This window comes from Lepisma saccharinum, chromosome 11 (genome assembly GCF_977018435.1).
Source record: "Lepisma saccharinum chromosome 11, izLepSacc3.1, whole genome shotgun sequence".
Classification (NCBI taxonomy): Eukaryota; Metazoa; Arthropoda; class Insecta; order Zygentoma; family Lepismatidae; genus Lepisma; species Lepisma saccharinum.
The window spans coordinates 35,709,025-35,734,684 of NC_139239.1; the positions used below are offsets into that span (position 1 = coordinate 35,709,025).

At 38.5% G+C, this 25,660-nt stretch overlaps 1 protein-coding gene across 1 annotated transcript in view; it reads left to right on the top strand.

Annotated features, from left to right (window-relative positions):
* The window catches only part of LOC145995200 (thrombospondin type-1 domain-containing protein 4-like), a 164,476-nt gene that overhangs the window by 93,332 nt on the left and 45,484 nt on the right, over window positions 1-25,660 (top strand). Inside the window, exons 2-3 of the mRNA XM_083131759.1 lie at window positions 3,300-3,516; window positions 21,585-21,757. Of these exons, the coding sequence (XP_082987885.1) occupies window positions 3,300-3,516; window positions 21,585-21,757 (390 nt within the window). The remainder of the gene's footprint in view (window positions 1-3,299; window positions 3,517-21,584; window positions 21,758-25,660) is intronic.

Genomic DNA, 25,660 nt, shown 5'->3' on the forward strand with positions numbered 1-25,660 from the left:
ACTTATCCACATCTTCGCAAGTTAGCCTAAAGTGGCCCAAGTAAAATAAAGTAAATCAATCAACCAATCAATGACATCTCTAAAGAAATTGAATTGGCAATATCTGATTTACTCCACGTGGACTTGACAAGTACTAGCAGTTTCTAAAACGGACGCAATTGGTGGAAAAGGTTTGAGGAGAGGGTATACTCGGCTCCACGTTGACGTGACAGGCATAAGCTTGTCAGAGTGAAACTGATCTTTCGGAACTTTCTTTGAAGTAAAGTGTCGTTGGAATCAGGACTTCAACTACAGATTTCGTCCCGATATTTATAATATAAACAACATATACACAGTGTGTCACCGCACAAACTTTCACAGTGTATAGAGGTCATCAAGGGAAACAACTTTTCTCAATAAAGTTTCCTCGATAACTAAATATTATCCTGAACGTATATGCAACTACACAGCACATAATCACGATTGCCACCATTGAATTGGCTTTGAAATTGCGATAAACGTATAAAGTATAGGACTATATCTAAACAATAAGGGATATATCCTCTTGGTATGTCTAATGAAATCGCATAGCAAAGTAAATTTAGTTTATGGGACATTCCAGCGTTACATGTGTGACATTTTAGACACAAAATTTAAGGTTCTAGACATGATATTGGATTAAAATAATCATAATATGAACTGATTTCATGGAATTATGAGTACTTTGTGGTGTCTGCTTACAAATTATAAAAAAAAAAACTTGAGTATGATGGCATAGGCTTAATGCATGAAAAGCCTCAACAAAAGTTCGTTACGTGTGTGACGCCTTAAAAATGTAGCTAATTTTGACATCATTTGTCTGTGAAGCATATAGGCTGCAGATGCTTGTAACTTTTATTGGTGAAATGTGTAAAATATATGCATTGACAAACATCTAAACCTTAATGCAATTAAAAACAATAGAGGAAAGGAGCCAAATATGGCATACCATTTACATTTTGGTTCATACGTCAGTCAGATTTATTTCCAAGTGTGTGCAATGTACATAAATAGTTATAGTATTGAATGTTCTGTAATTATTGATAATAGTAGTCACAGCGGACAACACAATTAGTCATGATATACGAAAAATACAAACACTGCACAATTTCAGACATGGTAAGTAGGTTTACTAATATGGCATACCTGTAACTTCTGTGAACAAAACAGTTTTAGAACCTGATAAACATAAGCACACTGCGTTACATAATATTAGAAAACAGTACGGTCTATGTCATTGTTTTGAAGTTGTGATAGTCTGTGCCATAGACCTAATAGAACTCATTCCTAATCTATTGACAAAAGTCACACACATAGCAATCTTTCTCTGATCCAACACACTCCACGTGGGCCCACAAACGACACAACATACACATAATACACTGTTCACCATGAACATCGTTTGAAAATTTCCCATCACAGAACATACAAATGGCATGAGAGTCATGTGGTTCGTGATCGCCATTACTGCTGAAATTAGAACTAGATGAATCATCCCTAATGTTCATAACGTCATCTTCTTCCTCGGAATCTGTTGATTGCTGATCGACGTACTTCATTTTCTTTTTCTTGTTTTTTGATGCCGCAAGAGGAGTCTGCACAGATTTCTGTACTTCCGTAGGACTAATCATTTGCGCCAATTGAAGTTTCTTGTTTGTTGACTTAGCAGGTTCCTTATTTAGTGAAATTTTCAATGTGTTTTTGTATGGGGAAGATGTAAGAACAGCTGAGGAACCAGCCTTCCTTCCACGACTTCCAGCACTTTTCACAATTTTGGGAATGGGAGAGATGTTCCATGGTGTTACCCTCGAAGTTGAAGGTCCTGCCTCAGCCGTTGCTTTCTGGGATGAAGCGTTGATGTCTGTAGTCTAATCTTCAGTAGAAGCCTCCATCTCGGCATTTATGAATTCTTCATCGGCAAAAATGTTGGGGTTGAGAGGATAAATCCCCGTTACCTTAAATCCATTCACAGCAATTGCCCCTGTTTGAACTTTTAAGTACGCATTCCCAAATAGTTCTGCAATATCAAAGTTGTTTAGGGGGCGTGAATTGATTCTCATCCAGAGGCGGATTTCTTCACTGTATCTTGCTTTCAGTGGACTCATAAAACTCCTATCTAAAGGTTGAAGTTTATGCGGCATGTGGAGGAAGGCATACAATGCAAACATAATATATTAATATATTCCTACAAATGAACATTGAATGGTAGAATACAAATATGGCATGGTGTGGGTACAAATAATACTATGCCATATTTGTAGCCTCGCCATCTTTGATTTCCTGATCGAAATTTTACTGAACCCTGGCAGCACACATAAAAAACAACTATGCTCATTTGTGCTTCAAACAATAGCCTTTTAAGTGCACACACGGTTATTGCCACTTTGTTGCAACCAAATAAACTGCCGATGGAAATACAACTTACCTTAAAACTTCTGAAATCTTTGAAAAACAAACAAGGTTCTCCTGTCTCACAATACACGTGCAGTACTCAACGCGATAACACTCACAATGGAAAGACCTTCCAAGGTTTCGTTCCAGAAAACACCAACAGAGGGTAGTAGTTACGAGCAGAGATAATGCACCATGCCAAATTAGTACCCCTATGCCATATATCTCTCCTTTCCTCTAATATTTTCCATATTAATTCATTTTGTTATTAACATGGAGTAGGACCACTTATGCCCCTTATGCACATTTTTTAATATCATGCGAAAATCACTATTCTCAATCCTCTGGATATACGTGATATAATAGATATGTTACATGAAATGAAATCAGCGTAAATTTTCTATAACTGAGTGAGTGAACAACTCATTCAGGAACTCACAAGAGTGGGCTAGACTGGGCCTTCGCCCACCCAAAATCAATCTTCCTGCTGGCCCACCCTGTCAAAATTTAATAAGCAAAAATTTCATGATAAAAATAATATGAAAATGTATAGATAGTGACGTATATATTGAAAACCTTCTTCGTTTGTGTCACGTAATAACATTGTGAATATCAAAATAGATTTTTATTCCAAGACGTGGCCCACCCAAAACTTTGACAGTCATCCACACGCATCAGAAGAACTGGGGGCACCAATGGACACATTTTATAAATCTCAGAACTTCAGGAAAACATAAAGGACTTAAGTTTTGTTTTAGTTGTATGTAAAGCAACTGCTTCAGGAAAATGTGTTAAAAGTTGACCTGCGTTTACAATAATTTTCAAAAAACTAAGATTTGTGACATTAACACAACCGAAGTATATTTAACAATATCTTTTTCTCTCGGCAGATGGCAGCGGCTCTTACATCGGGTGGCCAAGGTGTAAACCCATTGAAGAAACTTCGAGGATGCGAGTCTTGCCTAGGAAATGTCAGCACGTGTCGACTGGTATCAGGAATATTCACTAGGCCAGAGTTGCCAGTAGGCTACAATCTAATTGCTCAAATCCCTTGGGGCGCTTGCAGCATTAATATCACGGAGATGAAACAAAGTAGGAATTATCTTGGTAAGTACAATTTTTCCTAATGTTTTGGAGTGCGCGACTACGGCAAATTTTTTTAGCATGCCTGTTTATTTACAAAAACAAAAAACAGGCGTTTTTGAAAATTTAAATTTGAATATTTTATAATGCATAAAGATAGTGATTACAAATTGCAGCTGAGTGTACCATAAATATATTTAAAAAAACTGCATCATTAAAATTACATTATTACTAATGGCCGTTAATACTTTAAAAACTGTCACGGTCATTTTTTATAGTAGTTGTATGGCACCAGAAATTGACGGTATTAAACCGTCATTTCTCTAGTAAATTTTTATGGCGTGACTTGGGCCATTTTCAAGGGTTGAAACTAGCCAAAGAGTCAAAATTAAGCCCGCATCACACGGAACTGGATTTCCAGTAGGTATGCCCTAGTTGGCGCTGGACTGGCTACCAATTTGCTAGTTTTCGCCTCACACGATACTTATCAGTGTACTTGCGATAGACTTTTGTTCCCATACCAGGGAAGTTGTAATGGCGGCCGCGTAAGACGTAAACAATGTATCACTTCACATTTTTAATAGCCGATAACTATTCAACCGAGAGGAATAACGTTTCGTATAAAACGTTATTAGGTACAAAACAATGGCGCTGCTTAAATAGATACTTTACAACGTTTACTGTACACGTATGGAAGAATATTTTAGTTGTTTCAAATGTAAACACCGTGCACTCAGCATAGATGGTGTAACTCAACGCGCCTTTCATGCTGTATGCGTTCTACATTGCTGGAGTAACACTCGGAAACCACAGACAAAAACGCTCCTTTGCACACTCCCAGATTATCTTCACATGGCGAAACTTTGCTGTGATTGGCTGTTCCACAGAATCCAGTCGAGGAAAGCAAGTAGCAATTAGAACATGTCCTATTCCTCCAAACCAGTCAAGCAGTCAGCCAGGCGGCCATGATTGCTAGCTAGAAAGTTAGTTCAGCGCCAACTAGGGCATTCCTACTAGAAATCCAGTTCCGTGTGATAGGGGCTTTACTCACTCACCTGACAACAAGAAAAATGACTAATTGTTGACCAATTTTATTACAGTGTAGTGATAAATAAGTATTTTAAAAGGTAAACTTGGATTTTATTGAAAATAAATATTATCAGGTTTCTACATGCCCATAGAATAATATGCAGATAGCATGCAAGAATTCGCACCCACAACAACCAACATTGGAGGACTTCCTCGTTGGGCTGGTCCGACTCGTCCTGAATCGTGTACCAGCCACAGAGAAACCTGAGTAGCAAGTAGACTCAAAATTGAGGAAGGAGGTACATTCCAACATGCTAAAGCCAGTTGTGGTCCCAGCATATGCCACGCGGCTTAGCGTTATTCACACATCCTTTGTTCCTCCAGTTTTTCATCTTTTTTTTTTTAAGGCCAGTAGGCACGGAATGGATTAGCCTGTCTGCAGGGGCGAGAGGGAAGCACCTATCAACTCCTTCCTCCACTTCCCGACACACTCCTGCTGCTCATTGGGGCTCGCAGCCATCTGACACTGTCTTCAGAAGAAAGAAGAGGAAGATGAAGATAAGACCGTGCACAGATGTCGTCCCTGCCAGCAGAATCAACGATCAATCCTTAGATGTAATTCTTCAACGGCCCTAGCATCCCCCACAATCTTATCCATTGTCTTGATGAAGAAGATTCGATCGACGGGAGATCCCACATGATTTTTTAGCATGTCTTATCTCCTTCGTTAAAATTCACAGAAACAACAAAGATGTTACACAACTTTTTTTCTCCTTTAATAATCCTCTCGATATGTTCGTGTGGGTTCGGTGCGAGAACCAAGAGATTTGTTAGAAATGCCAGAAGCTTTCAAGAAGCTGTTCAAAAGATATATCTGAACAACTACCGAGATCTCCTGATACAGGTACTTGACTTCATCGTCAGACTTCTGGTGGTAGAATGACACATTTTTCATTCCAACTTTAAGCATGTAAAATGTAATTTAATATAGCTAAGTGATTATTTACATCCCTGTTACTTGTCTTTGCTTCCGAAGCATATCGATCAACAAATAGAAGTATAAAAAAGTTGATTCCGTTGCAGAAAAGATAGTGTTGTGTAAAAGACTATCTCAGGGTGTGGACACACACGTATAGTTATGTTCGTAGATGGTGAATTGTAATTATTTTTTGTCGGTACCGTGTAGCGACAAAGCAATAACTGATTTAGTGAGGGCGGGGGTGGACGTATAAAAACTCAGTTTTCGTTAAGTACCCAAATGTAACAACTATTTCACGTAGTGCACCCTGGACTGTATTTTGCAAACTAAAGTATGGCTGGGCCTACATCCAGGATAATCCTCTTAGGGTTTATCTTGTGTTGTCCATGTGTGCTTGTTATTGTTGCGCCATCCATCTCATCGTATTGTCGCTGTTAGCCAAAAATAACCTAATTCAATCAATCAATCAAATATCAGTTTTCATCCAAGTCAAGGAGGCCACGTGTGAACTGAAAGCTTGAGAATATCACTTTGTTTCTCCTAGAATATTATAATAAAATCCTGTGCCCCCAACGTATGGCTGGGCCTACAGCCAGGATAATCCTCTTAGGGTTTATCTTGTGTTGTCCATGTGTGCTTGTTATTGTTGCGCCACCCATCTCATCGTATTGTCGTGGTTAGCCAAAAATAACCTAATTCAATCAATCAAATATCAGTTTCCATCCCGATTTTAATACAGTTAACAATAAAGCACCTTCAAGTGCCACGAAGAAAGTGCGAGGCATTTTAAATGCTTGGGTTGTTTGTAACTCAAGAAGGCAATGGATAATATAAGCGGTTCTTACTTCCTTCCTACAGCTTCATATTTCAGCTCCAGGAAATCAAAGAAAGGCATTTTAAGGGTGAGTGAAATTATTAAATATAATTTTCTTCAGTAATTTATTATTATTTAAATACGACAATTTGCTGACGTATCACTGAAAATTTTGTATCCATTCACATTGAGATTTCAAATTTAAAGAACGGATGGGGGCCTCGCAGATAGATTTCCAGACTATGTTGGAAATGTCAAACAAACACTCAACACATAGCCTCTCTGTTACAGTCGCTTGAATCAACCGGAAATTCTACTCGTGTTGTAGCTTCCAAGGCAATGTTTTGTGGCGTTTTACTGAGTACAAATCCCGAAAACGAGACTCACATGGAAACGCAGAAAATGTCAATGGCCGACAGTTCTAACAATTGACAGCTGGCGCCATGTCGGTGAGGTACAGAAAAACCGCGGTCTGAGACCACACACTTGAAAACTGGAAGTGTAATTTGAACCACGACAAACTGGTATTACAAGTACTTAAACAGACATATGCAGAGCATAAATTACCATGCTTTGTATCATATAGCTTCTCCTGTCGATAGATATTATACACCAATGTTCATGCACGTGTCATATACGATTATTCTTCTTTCGCTTACATTCTGTTATTGTCCTCCAAGAAGACTGCAGTGGATCTTACCCTAATATGTTATTGGGCACATGTATATAAATGGATAAATGCCAAATAAACTGCTATTTGCTGGAAGTATGAATATGAATGTTATTTTCTCGTTCTGAACTAGGAGAAAAACACGTTGTCTTCTGAAGTAGCAGCTAGTTCATTATATACTCATGCCTGGCAATGTGGCACTTCTGACAAGTGCCAGAAGAGTCGGTCTTGTACAAGTAAATTTAGGTCGGTTCCGCACAGATCAAGTTATCACATAATGCACAGAAACGTCAACAATTTTTCTGTGTATTTGAGCCGGCCCCCCGTGGCGGAGTTGTTAGCACATCGCGCTACGACGTCAGGGGTTCCGGGTTCGAATCCCTGACTGTGCATTGATGTTTGTGAGTGTCCATTCATCAATTTCATCACATCATCACTCATCCCGATCTCCGCAAATTAGCCAAAAGTGGCACAAAAAGCGAAGTAAAATAAAGCAAATCAATCTGTGTATTTGAGACAAAATTGATCATAAATTGTATTACTTTCTAAACATTTTTGTGAAACTGATGCCTTACAATATTGTAGGTCGTAGACAGTAATGGAGTTAACCAATAACCTTGGCTGGAGAGGTGTCAAAAGGCCAAATGCCAACCTCTCTCCCACATAGCACACCCTGGACTGTATTTTTCAGACTAACGAGGCTCTGGCGTCTGAACTCACAACCAGTACAAGGTCCTTATGCTGTGTCGTCCATATGAGCGTGTAATACCCATGCCTAATCCGGGATTCGAAGGTGAGACTCACGCTGCCTCGTTGGAAGTTTGTTTTCAATACTATAATGTATATACACAAGATATATATACATATACATACATGTATATATATATATATATATATATATATATATGTGTGTGTGTGTGTGTGTGTGTGTGTGTGTGTGTGTGTGTGTGTGTGTGTGTGTGTGTGTGTGTGTGTGAGTATGTATATTATATATAATACAATGAGTATGTATATTATATATAATACGAGATCGGAAAACAAATTTTAATTATAATTTTCAGTTCAAATTAGTTATTATAGTTCTGTGTATACTTACTTACTTACTTCACCCAGTTATCCTCTCATAGTCAATCAAATCTCTGTGTTTTACCAGTTCAATGGTAGCGACCAAGATAAACTTTGCACCGTTTTCGACCACCGTCACCAGTCTCCGTGGCTAAGTGGTTAGCAAAATATAAAAGGGAGAGACAGAGAGAGAAGCGACCACCTTCCAAGCAAACAACAAGTTGGAACGCATCTTCAGCCTGTGTGCGTACGAACGATGCATTTTGGCCTGAGAAAAATTTAAGATGCCATCTCGCTTGAAGTATACATAACTCCCCCTGCCTAATTCCTGGCTGCTCAAATTTGATATTCCGAAGTGTAAATCTCTCTTTAATAGAGCCACCTCCCGGAAATCACAAATCCTGACGTCAGATTCCTTCGCGACTGACTCTCTGTTTGGGCGGCAGCCAAGGTTCTCCGTGAACAACCTCCTTGAGAGTGCATGGGAATAGGAATAACACATGTATCGCAAGCCGCGAGAAGATTCTAAATATAATATTCGATTACTCATGCGTTACGTTCCACATTTCTTGTTTTCTCCAGAGCTTGTAATGAGAGCTGCAATTGGCCTGGGTTCTACTTAATTTCGTGTGGTCCACTTTTTGAATGGAGAATTCCATGAGACTTTGTTCACAGGCGAATATGAAGAATTATATCTCTTCCATGATTAAATACCCTGCCCTCTCTAAACAATTTTTTAAAAAAAAAACTAGAACTGGAACAGATACGTTTATCTTGTTATCAAGATAGCATAGTGCTCTGTGAAAACAGGGAATATTTGCATAAACCCGAGGACTAGATACAGAAGTTCAGTGTTCCCAAATCAGTATATGGATGTCAGAAGTACGTATAACCTGTTGGCGAAGTGTGTTGTATAGGGTCAACGAATTTAGAAATACAGTGTTTTTGTACAGCGTATATTAACACCACACGGTTAGAAGCTTTTTAATCCTCTTTGATTAAAAAAAAAAAACAGATTGTATGAAGATATAGAAATTATGGCTTCATTGAAGTCCAATCATGTAGGTTGAATTGCAGTTTTGTAAACACGCTATACAAAGAAGCAAAGTGTACGATATTGTAGTGCTACAGAAGATTGTAACCTTCATGAAATGTTTTCTCTAGTCGAGTGATGAGGACAGAGGGAGCGGACACCTTCATTCAACAGAAAAGAAAACTCTGATGCTTCAATGGACTCTCACTGTTCCTCCTTGAAATATCTCGCTCTTTACCACCTACAAGTATAACTAGTTTTTCTCTTGCACCAATGCCTTGTTTATTACCTTAATAAAACAAACTTGCAGTTCTTCCGATATTTCTTTCAGCTTCTATTCCATGATTGCACTTATGCTGTAGGTTTCGATCTAAAAGCTTCCATATTCACCAATCGCTTGCAGTTATTTATTTTGATACAGTGCACAGGATTTTCGAATTTAGGAACGGGAACTAAATTTTGACCCTAAACATACCCTATGTATAGGGTGCGAAATCCTGGAGGGGTCCCCCAACAACAATTTTGCCCAGAAAAATACCGCTATCAAAAAAATCCTGGGGAGAGTTTTTGTTACAAGAACGAAGACAAGAAATTAATTTTAACTTCAAATATACTTTACATATATATATATACATATACACATATGAATTCCATTATATGTATTTAATAATATAAATAATATATACAGTTGAACCTGAGTTATATACGTACGCCAAGGTGAAGAGAAAATAATACGTATAACTGAGAATTACTTACAAATCAGATTTAGATTCCATGTCAAATCATTATTAAAATACTGTAAAATCGTCTAAAATAGCATTTCTTTTACTAATGACTTGCAAAGTGTGGTATAAGCGATGTCTAAATCTGCAGCTATTTCAGTTTTTAGTTGTATGTGGATTAGCGTCCACGTCCCGACGTCCCGTATAAATTTTACTTTTTGGTCAATCATGCAACCTTTCCTCTTTCTCTTCTGCATGGTCGACCAGTAGCAACTGAAAACTGCCACTTCTGTGACATTGTTGTAGCTTGATTACGTACAGATCAACAGTATTTTATGAAAATTAGTACGTAAAACACCGAATTACGTATAAATGCATTACGTGCAAATAAGGTTTAATTAACACGTTTTTAAATTATATTTTGCTGGGACACACAGTAATTTACATATAAAACAGAATTACGCAGAACTGAGTAACGTATAAAGTAGTCTGAACTGTATTTTCATATTTAGTAATTTACTTTTATGTATAACAACATAATAAATAATATATTTGTATGTGTGTGTGTGTGTGTAAATTAAGATATCCCCCACCAGATTTTGCACCCTGCCTGTTTTAGATGAAATACAAGGGGAATTTCTCTGTTAATTCTCAAACAGTTTATGGTCATATTACATGAGCCATATAACTTTTACGTAGCAATACCCCCTTCCCCTTCCAAAGCTACCAACGCAAAGGATTTCCTGCATAATCTTAGAAACCCGATTCCTGCGCGCCCATCATACATCAAGACCTTGATTCCATGCTGTCTGGTGGTAAAAATGTAGACATTAAATCGACCAGATTTTTGGGTGGGTTTCCATCGAGTGAAAATAACACGTTTCACCTTCTAGATTGCAGCCGACACCTCCCGTCGTCCATCTTTGCCGCTGCTCGGAGTGCAGAGCATGCCTTTCATCACGGACGTGTGAAAAGCCCGCGAAACAGTTAAGGAACAATGATTGCCTGTTGACACCTCCTTGAACGAGGAACCTTTCTTGGAAGGAAACGCCTCGAATCAATATCACACGATGCACACTCCCTTGCCTATCGCCTCATCGATAGGCGTTGACGGCGGGAGAAGAAGATAGGCCATGATTTCGACCCATTTTTGTTTTTTGGTTCACTCCAGGAACACATGGTAGATTATTGTAATTTAAAACCAAAGTCTTGAATGTAATCATGTGGATTATATTATAAGATAACCCATTTCTGTTAAATTGTTAGGAGCATGAAAATTTATCGTGTTGATGACAATCATTACATAGTTCCAGCGAAAATTCGGAGAAAAGATAAAGACAAGTCACCATAAGGTATTTGTATTTCTGCTATTTTACGTCACATTATGGCCTTATATATATATATAAAGAAATAATGGGAGAGATTAAACTTCCAGCAACCCAAGCATAGTAATGCTTTGATAGCACTGCTCTACAAAATGAAACTTTTTGAGAGCTGTTTTCCGGTTAAGAGGTGATAGCCCTATAAGATATTTCAAGTACGCTGATCACGAATATGTTATTGGTTTTCTTCCATCACGTCAGAATTTTTCACAAAATAGAAATTAAATTTCAGCCGAGACATGGTATTTTCATACGAAAATCAAGCTACAGACATTAGGGATATTACACAAGGAATGTAAATCTCACAACAAATAGTCATAAAAGGTATACGAAATGTATAATTTGAATTAGATATTTATCTCATTTCTTCTTTTTCCCTATTTGGAAGCTTCGAAGATTGGATTTTCTCTTGTGAACGGTGTTTGGTTCCTTACGTGGCAACGTCCAACAGTAATCCGCCATCATTGTTGTACTCCATCTTCCCTGGTATCGGTGCTCCATGTCGCTAATATCTTGATGGAAACGTTCTCCATGTTCCTCACTGACTTCACCTAAGTTAGGAGGAAATCTGTCCAAATGCGAGAACAGGAAATGAATTTTAAGGCTCATCCTAAATTTTTGAACTTGAGCAGCATATGAGACACGATGCTCTTGTATTTTTCATGTCTGTTATTACCCAAGAAATTTTCACATACACTTCTGAAAGCTGTCCAAGCTTCCTTTTCCATGATGTTCATGCATTCTTCGAAATTGGAATCTTGAAATGACTTTCGTATTTGAGGTCCTATGAAAATTCCCTCTTTCAACTTAGCATGTGAGATACTTGGAAATTTTTTGGTGAGGTATTTGAAACACTCTCCATTCCTATCGAGAGACTTAACGAATTGCTTCATGAGACCTAATTTTATATGTAAGTGAGGTAATAGTATCCTCGCTGGGTCAACTAGGCTGGGGTTCACCACATTTTTACTGCCCTAGATGCGTTCGTGTCTTAGAGGCCATTTTTTTTGTGTCCAGTGTTTCTCTCTATCTCTACTGTCCCATTCGCAAATATAACATTGATATTTTGTGTATCCTAGTTGATGTCCCATAAATAAACAAATAACTTTTAGGTCACCACACAAAACCCAATTCTGTTCTCCGTAATTTATCTTCTGCAAGAGCAGTGACATATTTTGGTAATTCTCCTTGAGGTGTACGGAATATGCTAATGGCACAGAAGGGTATTGGTTTCCATTGTGTAGTAGGACAGCCTTTAAACTTAACTTGTTTCAATCTATGAATAACCTCCAATCCTGTGCAGAATAGCCATTCCCTGTAAGTCTCATCATGAGGTTGGTCACATCATTACAATACACCAAATCTTCTTCCGCAGAAAAGTATTGAATAAATTCCTGTTCCGGATGCCTAAATAATGTTTAAGATGTCCCTGCAGCAAGTAAATTTTTCTCTTTCAATCTCGATCCTGAGAGTTCAGCAGCTTGTTTTGATAAATTCTTGTCTCTCACCAAATCATTAAGTTCTGGTTGCGTAAAGCAACAATCACTGCTGTGATTAGTTGCCTCCCGCCACACCATAGGGACACCAAAAGCCATAGCTTGCTTTTTACCTTTTGTCCAGTTCCTTAAATCTTCTACACAAACACGGCACACTGTGTGGGGCGCAAATGATTTATCTTGATCCCCTAGTTTAATCCCAAAATAAGCATGATATGCTACCTTAACAAATGACGTAATTTTTTGCCTTTGCTTCAACACCACGTAACTTCCACAGATGTAGCAAAAATTATCGGGATTGTTTTTTGCACTTTCTACGGTCCATTTTTCTGCATGTGCACTCAATCAACGCCACAACAACAAGAGATGACAACTAATGTCACATTGACGGGAAACTTTTGTCGCGTCCACCAACTATTGCCATCTAGTATTTCGCACTTCGTGATGCTGTCTGCTGCTGCCATCTGCTGTGAAATTCATGAACTAAATACACTAACAGGTTATTCTGTGTATGTCGCATGAGCTGTACTGTTTCATTTGAAAAAAAAAAGATATATTTGATAAATATCTGTTAAAAACGAATACGTCCATATTGAAATATAGGCATTTTTAATGTAAATATCAAATTTCTGAAATTCGAGTTTTGTGCAAAAACTGTACGTGATGGAGCAAAACAAACATCATTTTTGATGTTTCCACATCGAAGTCATTAAGAAAATGTCAACATTTCCCAAACAGCAAAATCACTGTAGAGCAGTGTAGTTATAAACCGTTAATATTAATAGTAGTAACTATTGCTTGATGTTAAGGATTACATTTGTAAAATTATCATCATAATTAAGCAGTTTACAAATAATCAACAATATATTTCGTTTTAAACAATCTCATTTTATATAGTCTATCAATGTGTACCTATTAACAACATTATTATTGTTGGTTATGTCTTTTGTAGGAAAATCTATCAAAATATGTCTGAATTTTGACTTTTTGAGACTACAATTAATTATTGCCAAATACAGCATTTCCCCCCAAGGTGTATCGGGTTCGATACCTGGTGGAGGCACATAGTGGTTCAGATCCTACTTTAAACTGTAGGTCCAGTCCCAATTAGCCTACTGTACATAAAGTAGACTTAAAACACCAAATCAAAATCAAATTTTAAAAAAATCTTTTTTTTCCCATAACAAATTCTGAAAAAATGCTTAGGTTATTGTAATTTAAGAATATGAGACCATCCATTAAAAGAAACCACAAAAAAAATCCAAAATTCTAACGAGTAATGCAATGAAATGATTGGTTAATCGTTGATTTGATTATGTTATTAGGTGCAAGTTAATCGTTACGGTGTCGTTTAAATAGATGAGAGAAGTAATGCAATCAAACGACTATGCTTTAGCAAGTATTCGAACCCAGGATCTCCCTATTTTGTAACACGTAATACTGCCCACTGCACCAAGATGTAAGAATGTGGTAAAAAAAGATTTGTTGTAGGATAGGAATAAAGTGGAAGGATGGCACTTATTTTGCAAATGTATCGGAACTGTAGCCAGAAGAGACAAGTGGGACGTTTACAGACGTCAGGATTCACATACAGTATGTATCATACTTGTCCGTACAGGATGTATACATTGTATGAAAACCCTCTGTATGAAGTCAGTTGGCGAAATATCGTAACAAAAGGTGTCCAGTATTCAGGAAGAACCTTCGAAAAGGTAATTTGTACAAAAGATGTGAAATACAGTAATTGTACTGTATGGAGGATATTATAAATCGCTTGAGGTGTTTCATGTATGTTCCTTTCTTGTTCGTACCATGTAATGTCGTTGTGTGAAGCACTCTGCGTTTTTTGTACGTACAACTACAGTTGCAGGTGTGTGTAGCCACTCTGTCATTCAACCACCTGGTCAGCTTGGGCAATCCGTAATTAGGAACCGAAAGGGGCTCAGCTCTGACCTTCAGGAAATAGGGTCTTTAGTGAACAAATCGCATTCTACTGTGCAGTACATAGTAAATAAATTCAATTATGAGGGTTCAACAAAGAATCGGGCAAGAAGAAGTAAGGAGAAAAGGCTGACCGAAAGAGAGGAGCGTTTCGTGGTAAGAGAAATTGAAGCTAATCCAAAATTAAGTGTTTCAAAATTGAGGTCACTGGTGGAAAATCCAACAGGAAAGACAGTGATCAATTCAACCGTTCGTCGTGCATTGTACCAACAGGATATCATGGGAGAATAGCACACAAGAGGCCGTTTGTAAGTGAGAAAAATCGTGCTCTACGACTTCAATTTGCAATAAACCACGTGCATAAAGACCAGGAGTTCTGGAACAACGTGATCTGGTCCGATGAGACCAAAAAAAAACATTTTCGGATCAGATGGTGTCCACAGAGTGTAGAGAAAGGTGACCTCATTCTAGCGTAAAACATGGGGGAGATTCAATCATGCTTTCGGGATGTATGTCATCGAAAGGGGTAGGAACTATTCATTTTAGTGATGGCTTAATGGACAAGACAATGTATCTCAAGCAGAATGTAAAGCAAAGTGCCACTAAAATGGGAATGCCACCTGTTTCATGTTCCAACAAGACAATGACAGCAAACACACGGCGGGTATGAACAAAGAATGGCTCGTCTGGAATGTACCAAAACAGCTGCGTAACCTTCGCAATCAGTTAATTTGAATCCAATTGAGCATTTGTGGGCCATATTGAAGAAACTTGTTGGAAACTCAAAACAAACATCCAAAGAGGAGCTCAAGAGGATTGCATCGCAAGAGTGGGATAATATCAGCCCAGAGACATGCGAGAGCGTAGTGAATTCTATGCAGCAATCATTAAGGCCAAAGGACATTCAACCAAGTTTTAGGAATTTCGCGATTCTTCAGTTTTTGTTCTTTTTATGTGGAGTGCTTGTGATGTGATTGTAGGTGTACGAATGGAACCAGGAAATTGACACTTGAGTTGCATTATTGTATTTATTTCAAACGTTATGTACGTAATATTGCTGTTATTTTTATTTGTTATGTGCCCTGCACCATTACTGTGCACATCATTTGAGTAAGAAATTGTCTCTCTTTTATTCTTTAGCTGTGTACTTTATCATTTCATTTTCCCACTACCTCTGTACGAATAAAACTGGTACATACTGTATGAGAAGGTCCAGGGCTTACCTCTTGAGGCTAATCGCGACGAAAAGGATGAATGATGAAATTGATGAAAGGACAGTCATGCAAGGAACGCCCATGCCAGGGTAGGATTCGAACCTGAAACCTTCGATGGCAAAATCGTGAGTCGAGAAGTTAACACTTAGTTACCTAGAAGGTATGGAAATCTTGTTCCCTAGCCTGCAGCCTATTGAATTTATTATTCCTTTGCGCACACTTTCGCTCTTCTCGGGCCAGCTCGGTGGCCGAGCGCTTTAAGTGGTCGACCTTCGACCTACCAACAGAAATTCCCGGGTTCGAGTCCCGGCCTGGACATGGTTGTTCCTCGTGTCTCTTCATCAACTTCGTCTAATCATCACTCATCCTCATCGCTACAAGTGGCAGAAATGCGACATAAATTACAACAATGCACATAAACTGCTGGGATAACCTTTATCAAGTTCCTCCGGAAATGCAGCGCCTTGCAAATCCCCATAAATTCAAACTTAGTAATGCCTGTGCACGAAAAGTTATACAATGTTTTGCAATACTAGATCATTGACAGGATGTGTGAATTTTATTGTTAAGTCATAATTTTAGCAAGTTACATGAATATGAAACAGTTTCTCGGCTTGATTCAAATTGCTGGCAGAGTGATTCGCTTGGTGCAAGTTCGGTGCTGAATAGTCGCTGCATGTGAAGTAGTGGACTTTGATTCAATTCGTGCTTTTGTTCAAGTGCATGCAACTAGTCGCACCCCATTCTCTTGTTTTCTCACACACCTGTAACAGAAGATTCCGCTAAAAAAGAAGAACGATTTCCCTTTGAAATCTCTTCCAAGAAAACATCGCGGCTCGTTTTACGTTCAAAGCTTTATGCAGTTTTAATTATGGATGTTTGAATGACAAATGGGGCTTATGACGTGTCCCATACGACCACGTTTAGTGGGACAGCAAGAGTCAGTCGTAAAGAAGTCTTTGCTTCGCCGATTGCAAGCAATGACAGCAGAAACTCTCGCATGCTGCTTGTTCCATCTAGCGGAACGCGCTGGAACTTCTTGCACGCTTGGTCGAACGCTGATAAAGATGAGAGTGAAATCTTTCCGCTGCAAGGAGAATGAGTGATGTGTATTTCATTACCATTATTCGTCATTTCCGAGAAATTGAAGCTGTAGTTTCATAGTAAAGGAAGCATGTATATATCGAAGTGATACTACTAGATTTATCTGCAACCTAACCCAACCTTCCTTAAAGGGCCTGAACCAGGCCCGTAGTTAGAAGTGATCTCCAGGGGAGGCTTTTAATTCAAGCCCATTTATCAAAAAATTAACAGTACTTAATGTGTGTGTGTGGGGAGGGGGGGTCATTAAGTTATATAAAATTTATAAATATCATACAAATAATACATTTTTCTCGATCTTTTAAAACATCTCTTGAAGTGTTAATTGACTCATACTGAAATCATCACTTACACACTCCATACAACTTTAGATTATACAGATATTTATCTCACACAAAAAATGCACATTATTCAATCACTGTGCCTACAGTACATTCCATCCCCGGCCGAAGCAATGAAACTTCCCTTCCTTCCCAAAACTTGCATGTTGACATCAAAGTCACAGATTTTTATCTAAATGGGAGGTCGCAACAGGGACAGTGAAGGTACAGATAAATAAGCTCCCCTATGAAGTAACTTACAAAGTCTAGATAATCTTCTAAATACTTGCAGATACTTAGACTTCAGCTCATAAACATGGACGTCCGCAGGATTTTTTCCAGGGAGGGGCAAGGAAGGTATTTTTTTCCAGGGGGGGCAAACGAAGGCAAATTTTCCTCAAAAATAGTGTTGTTCACTAAAAACCTTTCCTTACATTTGAATTTATGGTGTTTATGCAATTAACACATATTATTGTGGCTAAAATGAAATTATGTGTGTGAAATACATATTTTTTGGTTGACTTTCATATTCCGGACGCCCATGCTCATAAACAAGATGAGAGAATGTAATAGCTGCTGTTCATGTTCTGCGAATTTGTCCTTAAAGTGTGAGTGTGAGCTGCTTACATTTTCACTCTTCACTGGAAACAATAGTTTTGCCTAATGTCAAGGGGGCCTGATAGCAGTGCCAGGTGGGCTGATTGCAGTGCCAGGGGGGCTGACGGCAGTTACAGGAGGGGCTCAGCCCCCCTACCCCCTGCTTGGCTACGGGCTTGGCCTGAACTGTAACGTAGGCTAAAAATTCCCCACACACTAATCGGGACTGAACCTACAGTTTAAAAACCGCTGTCTCCACCGAGACCACTTGATTACATGGCGAAGCACTACACCATCGCAGAGTACCTCATAACTTTCGAAAAATGTGCTTTTCATTATGACAAAAATTCAATGTACAGTCACCGGCATTAAACATGAGACACCTAGATCCTGAAATTCTCGGTTCCCTGTAATGCGTTACCACTCCACTGCGGTGGCAAAACTTGCCATTGAAATTTTTCTATTAAAATCCACTTTTCGCTTTGGAGTTAAATAACCCCTTGCAGGAAAGCAAGCATTTCAGGACCTAGATGTCACATTTTTATTGTAGTGACTGTACCCATGAAAAAATAAATGACGAAAAATAATATGGTCGCTCCTTTTGTCGTTCCTGTTTTAGCAAAGTGTTTTTAGAAAGAAATTCGTAATTATTAGCGAGTACTTTACAAATATGTTTTAATTTATCAATTAGTTCATAGGTAATTAAAACATATTTTCCAGGGTTAAGGATGATAAACTGATTTAAAGGAAAGAAGTAGCCTACTATGGAAGCAATACTTGCAGCTCTTAGCAGCTGGTTGCTGCAGTCGCATTTTCTTCTTCATGCACTCACTCTCTCGCACGTTCATTGGTTGTGCTCTCTAGAGTTACTACTTGCGCAGAGACTTGTTTTCGTTCGCTTGCTCCAAAGATTCCAGGGATAGAGTATACGTCGTTTATCTCTATCACACCAACACGCCTACTCAGTAGCTTGACCTGCTCTGGTAGTCTTTTCATTTCAAGACAATCGGGGAAAATGTTTTATTTAAAATGTTACACTGATGAACTTAATTGTAAAGAAAACAATAAAATATGAATTTTTGTAAACTAGGTTCGCAATCGTTAAATGTTTACATGTATACCTTCGTCTCGAGCAATAAATTTCCAACACAGGGAAGGGGTTCCCAATGCATACAATCAGTGGAATTTTTGCATTATACACTCCGAGGAGTCTGGCACAAGAGTGAACGAAAAACACTGTAAATTAACGATTGCACAGCGGTTTTTATGGCATTTACAACCAGGAGAAAATAACGAATAGATAGCACTTATGAGTTGTCATCTATAACACAGCATGCAAGGCAACATAAAATTCGGGCGTAACAGCAACATGTTAACGCGGGAAACCTATAAATATTCTTCGCCCTGTTTGAATGAGGTTCGAAAGCTGCTTGACCCCACATCTCCTACGTATCGAATCACGTCGTATAAGTTGCACTTCTGCGCATAGCATTCACACCCTTCGCATACTGACCTTAACTTTAAATTAACTGACTATTGATATGTCGTGTGGGTTGAAAATCGAATTACTTACCTTATTTGAAAAGGCAATATTTCCTCGTGTTTGTTGCTATGGTATACTCTCTAAATTAATCATAGCAAGGAGTATGAGTATCAATGACGAATAACATGAGGGTATACCTTGCCAATGGTCCTCCTTGCCCCTAAACGCCATCTCCAACATTGCCGGTTGAATCTCAACAACCGTGATCGTAATACACGGCAAAAAAGTCCGAAGGATCAGGCTAGGTGAATGGGGAGCCCAAAGCCGTAGAGAGGCACGGGCAATCCATCAACCGCTCCCAGCTGTTCAAATGCCATTCCACGCAGACGGACACAAACAACGCATGTTCTATCTCCTGTACAGTTGGCATTCTTTCACATAAAAACTGTACTGCGTCACGTTATCGCAAGACTGATTTTTTTTTAATAATCACCCTGTATTACAAAAAAAGAACAGTAGAAGGTATGGATTTGTCCTCACGATGTCATTGTAAGCGAATCATTAAATCATTGAGATAGGTAAAGTATCATGTTTTGACTCCGTATTTCTTCAATATTTCTTCTTTCCTTGCGTACTTTTTGCAACAATATAACGTACTGCAAAAGATAATACTCCCATTTTCCGTCAGGCTGCATTCAGATGACTCGTCGCGCTTCATGAAGGAAACTGTACTTAGAAAAGCGACACAAAATATAGCTAGTATTAGTAAAGTATGATACAAATTGATCGCAAAATAAATGTTAATGAAATAGCTAACGAAATGCTATTTTTCTGACGCTAACACATATTCCACGTTCCTGAATTAAAAGACGCAAGAAAACGTACTTTTCCTACCACTCTTATAACCATAAAAACTATAGTAGCCAAAAATTGTGAACTAATAGATGAAGGTAGTCGCCAAACTAAAAATTGCATGCAATTGCTTGTTTTCGACTTGCGACCGTTAATTTCGAACACAACTACAAGAAACACTTAGGTTAGGGTGACATCTTTTGGACTAAACACATACTCACTACCCAAACACACAGAACTCGAAATGCCTCAAATCACGATTAATCCTCTGTTGGTGGATCAATTGACACAATTAAACATGTAATGGTGTTCTATTTGAAATGGTATTGTCTGATCATGTCAGTTGATGCATTTTTAGTACATCACAGGGAACAGAAGTACCCTTTGATACACATCACAATGTGTATTTTCATGCAGGTGCATTATTAGCAGTTGATGCACTTAAATGTGTTACTGGAGTGAAAAAATAGTCATATTTGTATCAACACCTTTTTTCGTTTTGGGTTATGTTTGTATTCTCTGGAAGATTTAACGTCTCTGGAGTTAATTACCCTTGCATTAACTGACACATTGCTGTTACCTTTAACGGTCTCTAGGCGCCTCCTTGATCTGATCATGTATGTAATGAATTGGATTCCGAATAGGGTTACCAGACGTAATATTTTACCCGGACATGGCGTCTTTTTCGGATCCTAAAAATGGTTCGGGCGGGATTTTATGAAAACAGGAAAATGTCCCCTTTTGGGGTGTAGACAACTGCTTCAGCTTCAAGATTCGTAACAAAATTGTACATTTGTAAATAATTGTTTATATTGTTTCCGTGTTCAAGTTAAGTTCAAGAATTAAAATTGTGAGAATACTGATATACAACACAAAAATAATTCAGTCTTGTTTTCTGTTCATTTTACAAAAATAATTATTGAAATACCGAATATTTAAATAAAAGGTTATGGAATACTAAATATGTAAATTCTAATTGCAAATTATACAATAGGTGTTGATCTGAAACACTTTATTAATAATTTCGCAATCGGTAATGTAAGAGTTTAGTCGTATAAATTATATTTTCTGGCTATGCCATTAAGAGAGTTTTCGAGTAGTGAAACACTTCTGTAGAATCTTTTCTGAAATCTAAAAATGTTCTCTTTATAAAATCTTGTCATCTGGTAACCATAATTCCGAAACCCAAACGACTTTGCTTCTGTACTTGTTCCAGTCAGTTATAAGATGGGCCAACTAAGCAAACTGCCGACGATACTCGAATTTTATTTTTAATCAATCAGGCAGTATTTTCTTTGCAGTGAATGTCCAACAACATCACAGTTATTCCCGAAAGTCCCAGTTGCTATCGCCGGATAGGGAATTCATGCACGATCATGTTCCTCTATTTTCAGCGTTGCGGACGTCGACGGGCAACTACGTCATCAATGGAAACTGGGCTCTGGATTGGTCTGGCGAGTACATGGCAGCTGGCAGCACATTCACCTATCAGCGCCACGATCCCCAGGGAAATAAGGGAGAATCTATCACTGCGCCGGGACCCATTACAGAACCTGTGGACATCATGGTATGTGTTTGGCAAATGTGTTTGTGCAAGCGGCTTTATGGACGTTTGGATGTGGGATGGCAGAGAATGTCAATGACCTCTCCCTGAACAATGAATTAATGTAGCTATGATATATATTTGTATTCTGTAGGTTTTATGTTGCGCTTCCATGCCTTTAGGTTAATCGCGACGATGAGGATAAAATACATCGATATATCCAAACGTAACTCAGGGTTCGTATGAACTGTGGCTTCGTGCTATTGGCGGCAAAGATAACAGTAAGCAAATTGTTCATTACTATTTTCGAGCACTTCAATTATACAGGATGGGCCAAAAGTCACGAACGGATATTGATATATTATTGTGAGACAAATGCGGTAATAAATGCAGAAGCTGCCAACCTCCGTGGCGGACTGGTTAGCACGGCGCACTACGACGCCAGGGGTCTCGGGTTCGAATCCCGGCCTGGACATGGGTAAGTGTCCCTTCATCAATTTCATCATATCGTCACTCATCCTCATCGTCGCAATTAGCCAAAAGCGACAGAAAAGCGACGCTAAATCAGAAAAATTAAATCAATGCAGCAACTGTATGGACTGTACCTGAACAAGATGCACGAAAGAGTGAAATAGGACAAGAATACCTGTAAGATTAATGTCAGTGCTCGAGCTTCTCGGTATGTTGGCAATCGTTCTCGGTGCACAGCTGAATTCACCACCACGTAGGCCGGCTTGCTCCCCTCAGCATTTCGGTAGTGATCACTCTGAAGACACGGGTAATTTCTCATTTCAAATCCTCGACGGAATAACGCACGGAGCCACATGGCGGAAACACAGCGTGGCTTTTAACTGCAGTATTCTGATGGGCGTCAATTATAAAACCTGACTCCCAACCACGTATTGGAATTGGCTGACCTCTGTCGTAAAACAGACGAACGAATTATCAGCACAAGGTGTATCTGAGGCATGGAAGTATCATTGTGTTTGTCCCATCACCAATTTCATCAGTTCATATTTAATCCAAGCAAAAGCGACGTAAAATAAACTAGAAATAGTGAATATTAAAAAGGAGACTAAACAAGGAGAATAATTGCGTTTTCGTACATCAGTCGCAGCCAGCCGAAATCTTTGCAGATGGGCTCCGATGTCCACTCTCGCTCCGGACATACAAATCTCCGCTTAAGAATGCTCAGAAAACATGGTTTGTAGCCGAAATTGAGAATGCATTAATAGTAACCGCAGTGTTTAAAACAGTGGTTCCCAAAGTGTGCCCCGCGGCTGGCTTACAAAGGCGCCGAGAAATGTTCCAATATCTTCACTGAAATGACACTTAGGCCTACTTGTTAGTCTACACAGGCTATTAGTACAGCCAACGGCAAAGATAATAATAGGCAAATTGTCCATCGCTAATTTCATTCATTTCTATCCTACATCCTGTGTTGATTTATAGAATGCAATTCTCAGATGCTGTCCTATGCTTATTGACCTTTTTTTTATTTCAATTCATGATCATCGTATTGTGGAAAACAGGTTGGAGGAAAATAATGATGGACAATTCCATACCATTTATTTTTCCGTTGGGTGTACTTTCTACGTATAAAATGTTTCTGAAATTGAAATAGGCCCTATATGTTTATTTTTTTACTTAAAGAAAGCAACCTAACCACCAGGAGCGTATATTCCAGGCTAGCTAGGCTACCTGCGAAGCCTGAAGTCTAGAAAGTGAAATACTGAAGAAAAATCGATTAGGAACAGTGAATTAACCTGATTTAATAAAAAAATAATGGCGATATCTGAAATTGGCAACCTGAATTCTTCTTAGGAGTTGGCAACTTGAATTCTTAAGAGTTGGCAACCTGAATTATTATAAGTTGGCAACCTGATTTTTTATAAGTTTGCAACCTGACTACCTTTGGGATGGCAACGTGGCTTCCTTGAAGACGTCCTCCTCCATAGCCTAGGACCATTCAGGTGTCCAGGTCTTAGACTCAGCATACGCCACTGCTAACCACACTAAGTGAGCGTTGCAAGTGTTAAATAGGCCTACATTCTGACTTGGACACCGCGGAAAAATCTTGAAACACTAAGGGCGCCGTGAAACGAAAAAGTTTGGGAACCCCTGGAGCATTCATGTAGCTAGCAACTCTTGGCAGTAAACCACTTCAAAACGTTTTCAGCATTTTACCATAAATATCATTGTGTTTGTTCAGACTAATTTGCCCCGTTGGAAACCACGAGAAACCAACATGCTACCGTCCTCGAGATGTTCAACAAATCGTCGATCTGTAAGTTTGTCACCTCCTGTTGCGAGGACCTGGTGCATTCGGCGCGGCCCTTTTTGATCTCTGGATCGATCGGAGAGTGAAGCCTTCGAGTGGGTAAGATATGATCTCCATGTTCCTCTGCAGCCAACGTTCCCAGAAGAACGTTCAGTAATCTGTAGCCTCCCACACAACTTCACTGTGGGAGCCAACCAACTTAGAGGGGAAGAATTAACGAGTATTTTCCTTCATCACGAACTGGCTGGGCAGGGAAGAAGTTGAGGGACAGGTGAAATATGAGGTAAACAAGGCAACAGGATATGCCCATAGTTCAAGGAGGCAAATGTGAAAAACTTTTTGTCTGCTTTCTGAGCCTCCTTCTTCTTCTGTTCTTGATAAACTGCAACAATATGTCCTCTTAACTACGTCACACTTCACCTACTTTGTTTATGATATTCTAATAACTATTTCCCTATTTTATGGTATCCTAAGAACTATTTCCCTATTTTATGATATCCTAAGAACTATTTCCCTATTTTAGCGAAATTGTTATCAATAGGGCCCGGGACTTATTTTTTATTTGGCATCGGATCGTGTACTGGGGCGAGCTGATGAAAATCAGCAGAAATAGACCAACTTGATAAAGCATATTTTGACATATTTTACCAATTTCGCGTTTTTACAACATATTTCTTCAATTTTCTTGTAATAAGACATATTTCTGTATAATTTCGTAATTGTCTTGCATATACTCTGTTATTTTATAATTTCTCTTCGTATATTTAGCGCAACTCATAGTTCATATTATCGATGCTAGGATAAGGAAATTACGAACAAAGAATTTAAAAGCAGATGCAGACGTTTCTTACCAACTAAAAATAGAATGATAATACCCCCTTTTTTATCCCGCCTACAATTAATAGCCATGCAAACATTATTGAGAGAAAATGTTATCTCATTGTTGTGCAGGATTCTGGCTTCACTTAATACTCCACCCCAACCCTAGTGGATCTTCCCTGGAAGATACTGAATCCCGCATTATGAGAAATTCGAAAGTACTGTTGTGCATATTTTGGATTTACTGGGAATATTTTTATCTTCTTCTGACATATTTTTCAATTTTTATGACATAATTACATACATATTTTACAGTTTTATAGGACATAAAGTTGCGGGTCCTAGTTATCAACATTACGTACTTAATGTATTGCTTGCCTTAGGTTAGCGTAAAACTACCGTTCCTTCCACATAATTTTCTCTGAATAGTTTGTAGATGTGTATAATAACGATCAAATACTGAAACAACCGCTATGGTATTTTCTCTCCAATATACTGCCAGAGCAGATGCACTTCTCATATTTCGAAGCATTATGCAACAATTTCCATAAATGTTAAAAATTGATAAATATACCATATAACAAAGTTCAAATGATTAAGTTAATAAATTCTTAATTAATCAAATGTCGAGTGCTTTATTTGTTTGAACTGATGTGTTGGAAAAATAATTATTCATGTGGATACCTTTCGAGACAGTTGACATTATGGACAAAGGTTATGATGGCATCATCACCATCTACATTACACCTCAATGATAAAATTTGATGTACATGCGGATGATGAAACGTTTTTTTTTTTTTAAAAAAAAATCAAAATTCCTCCTTCCA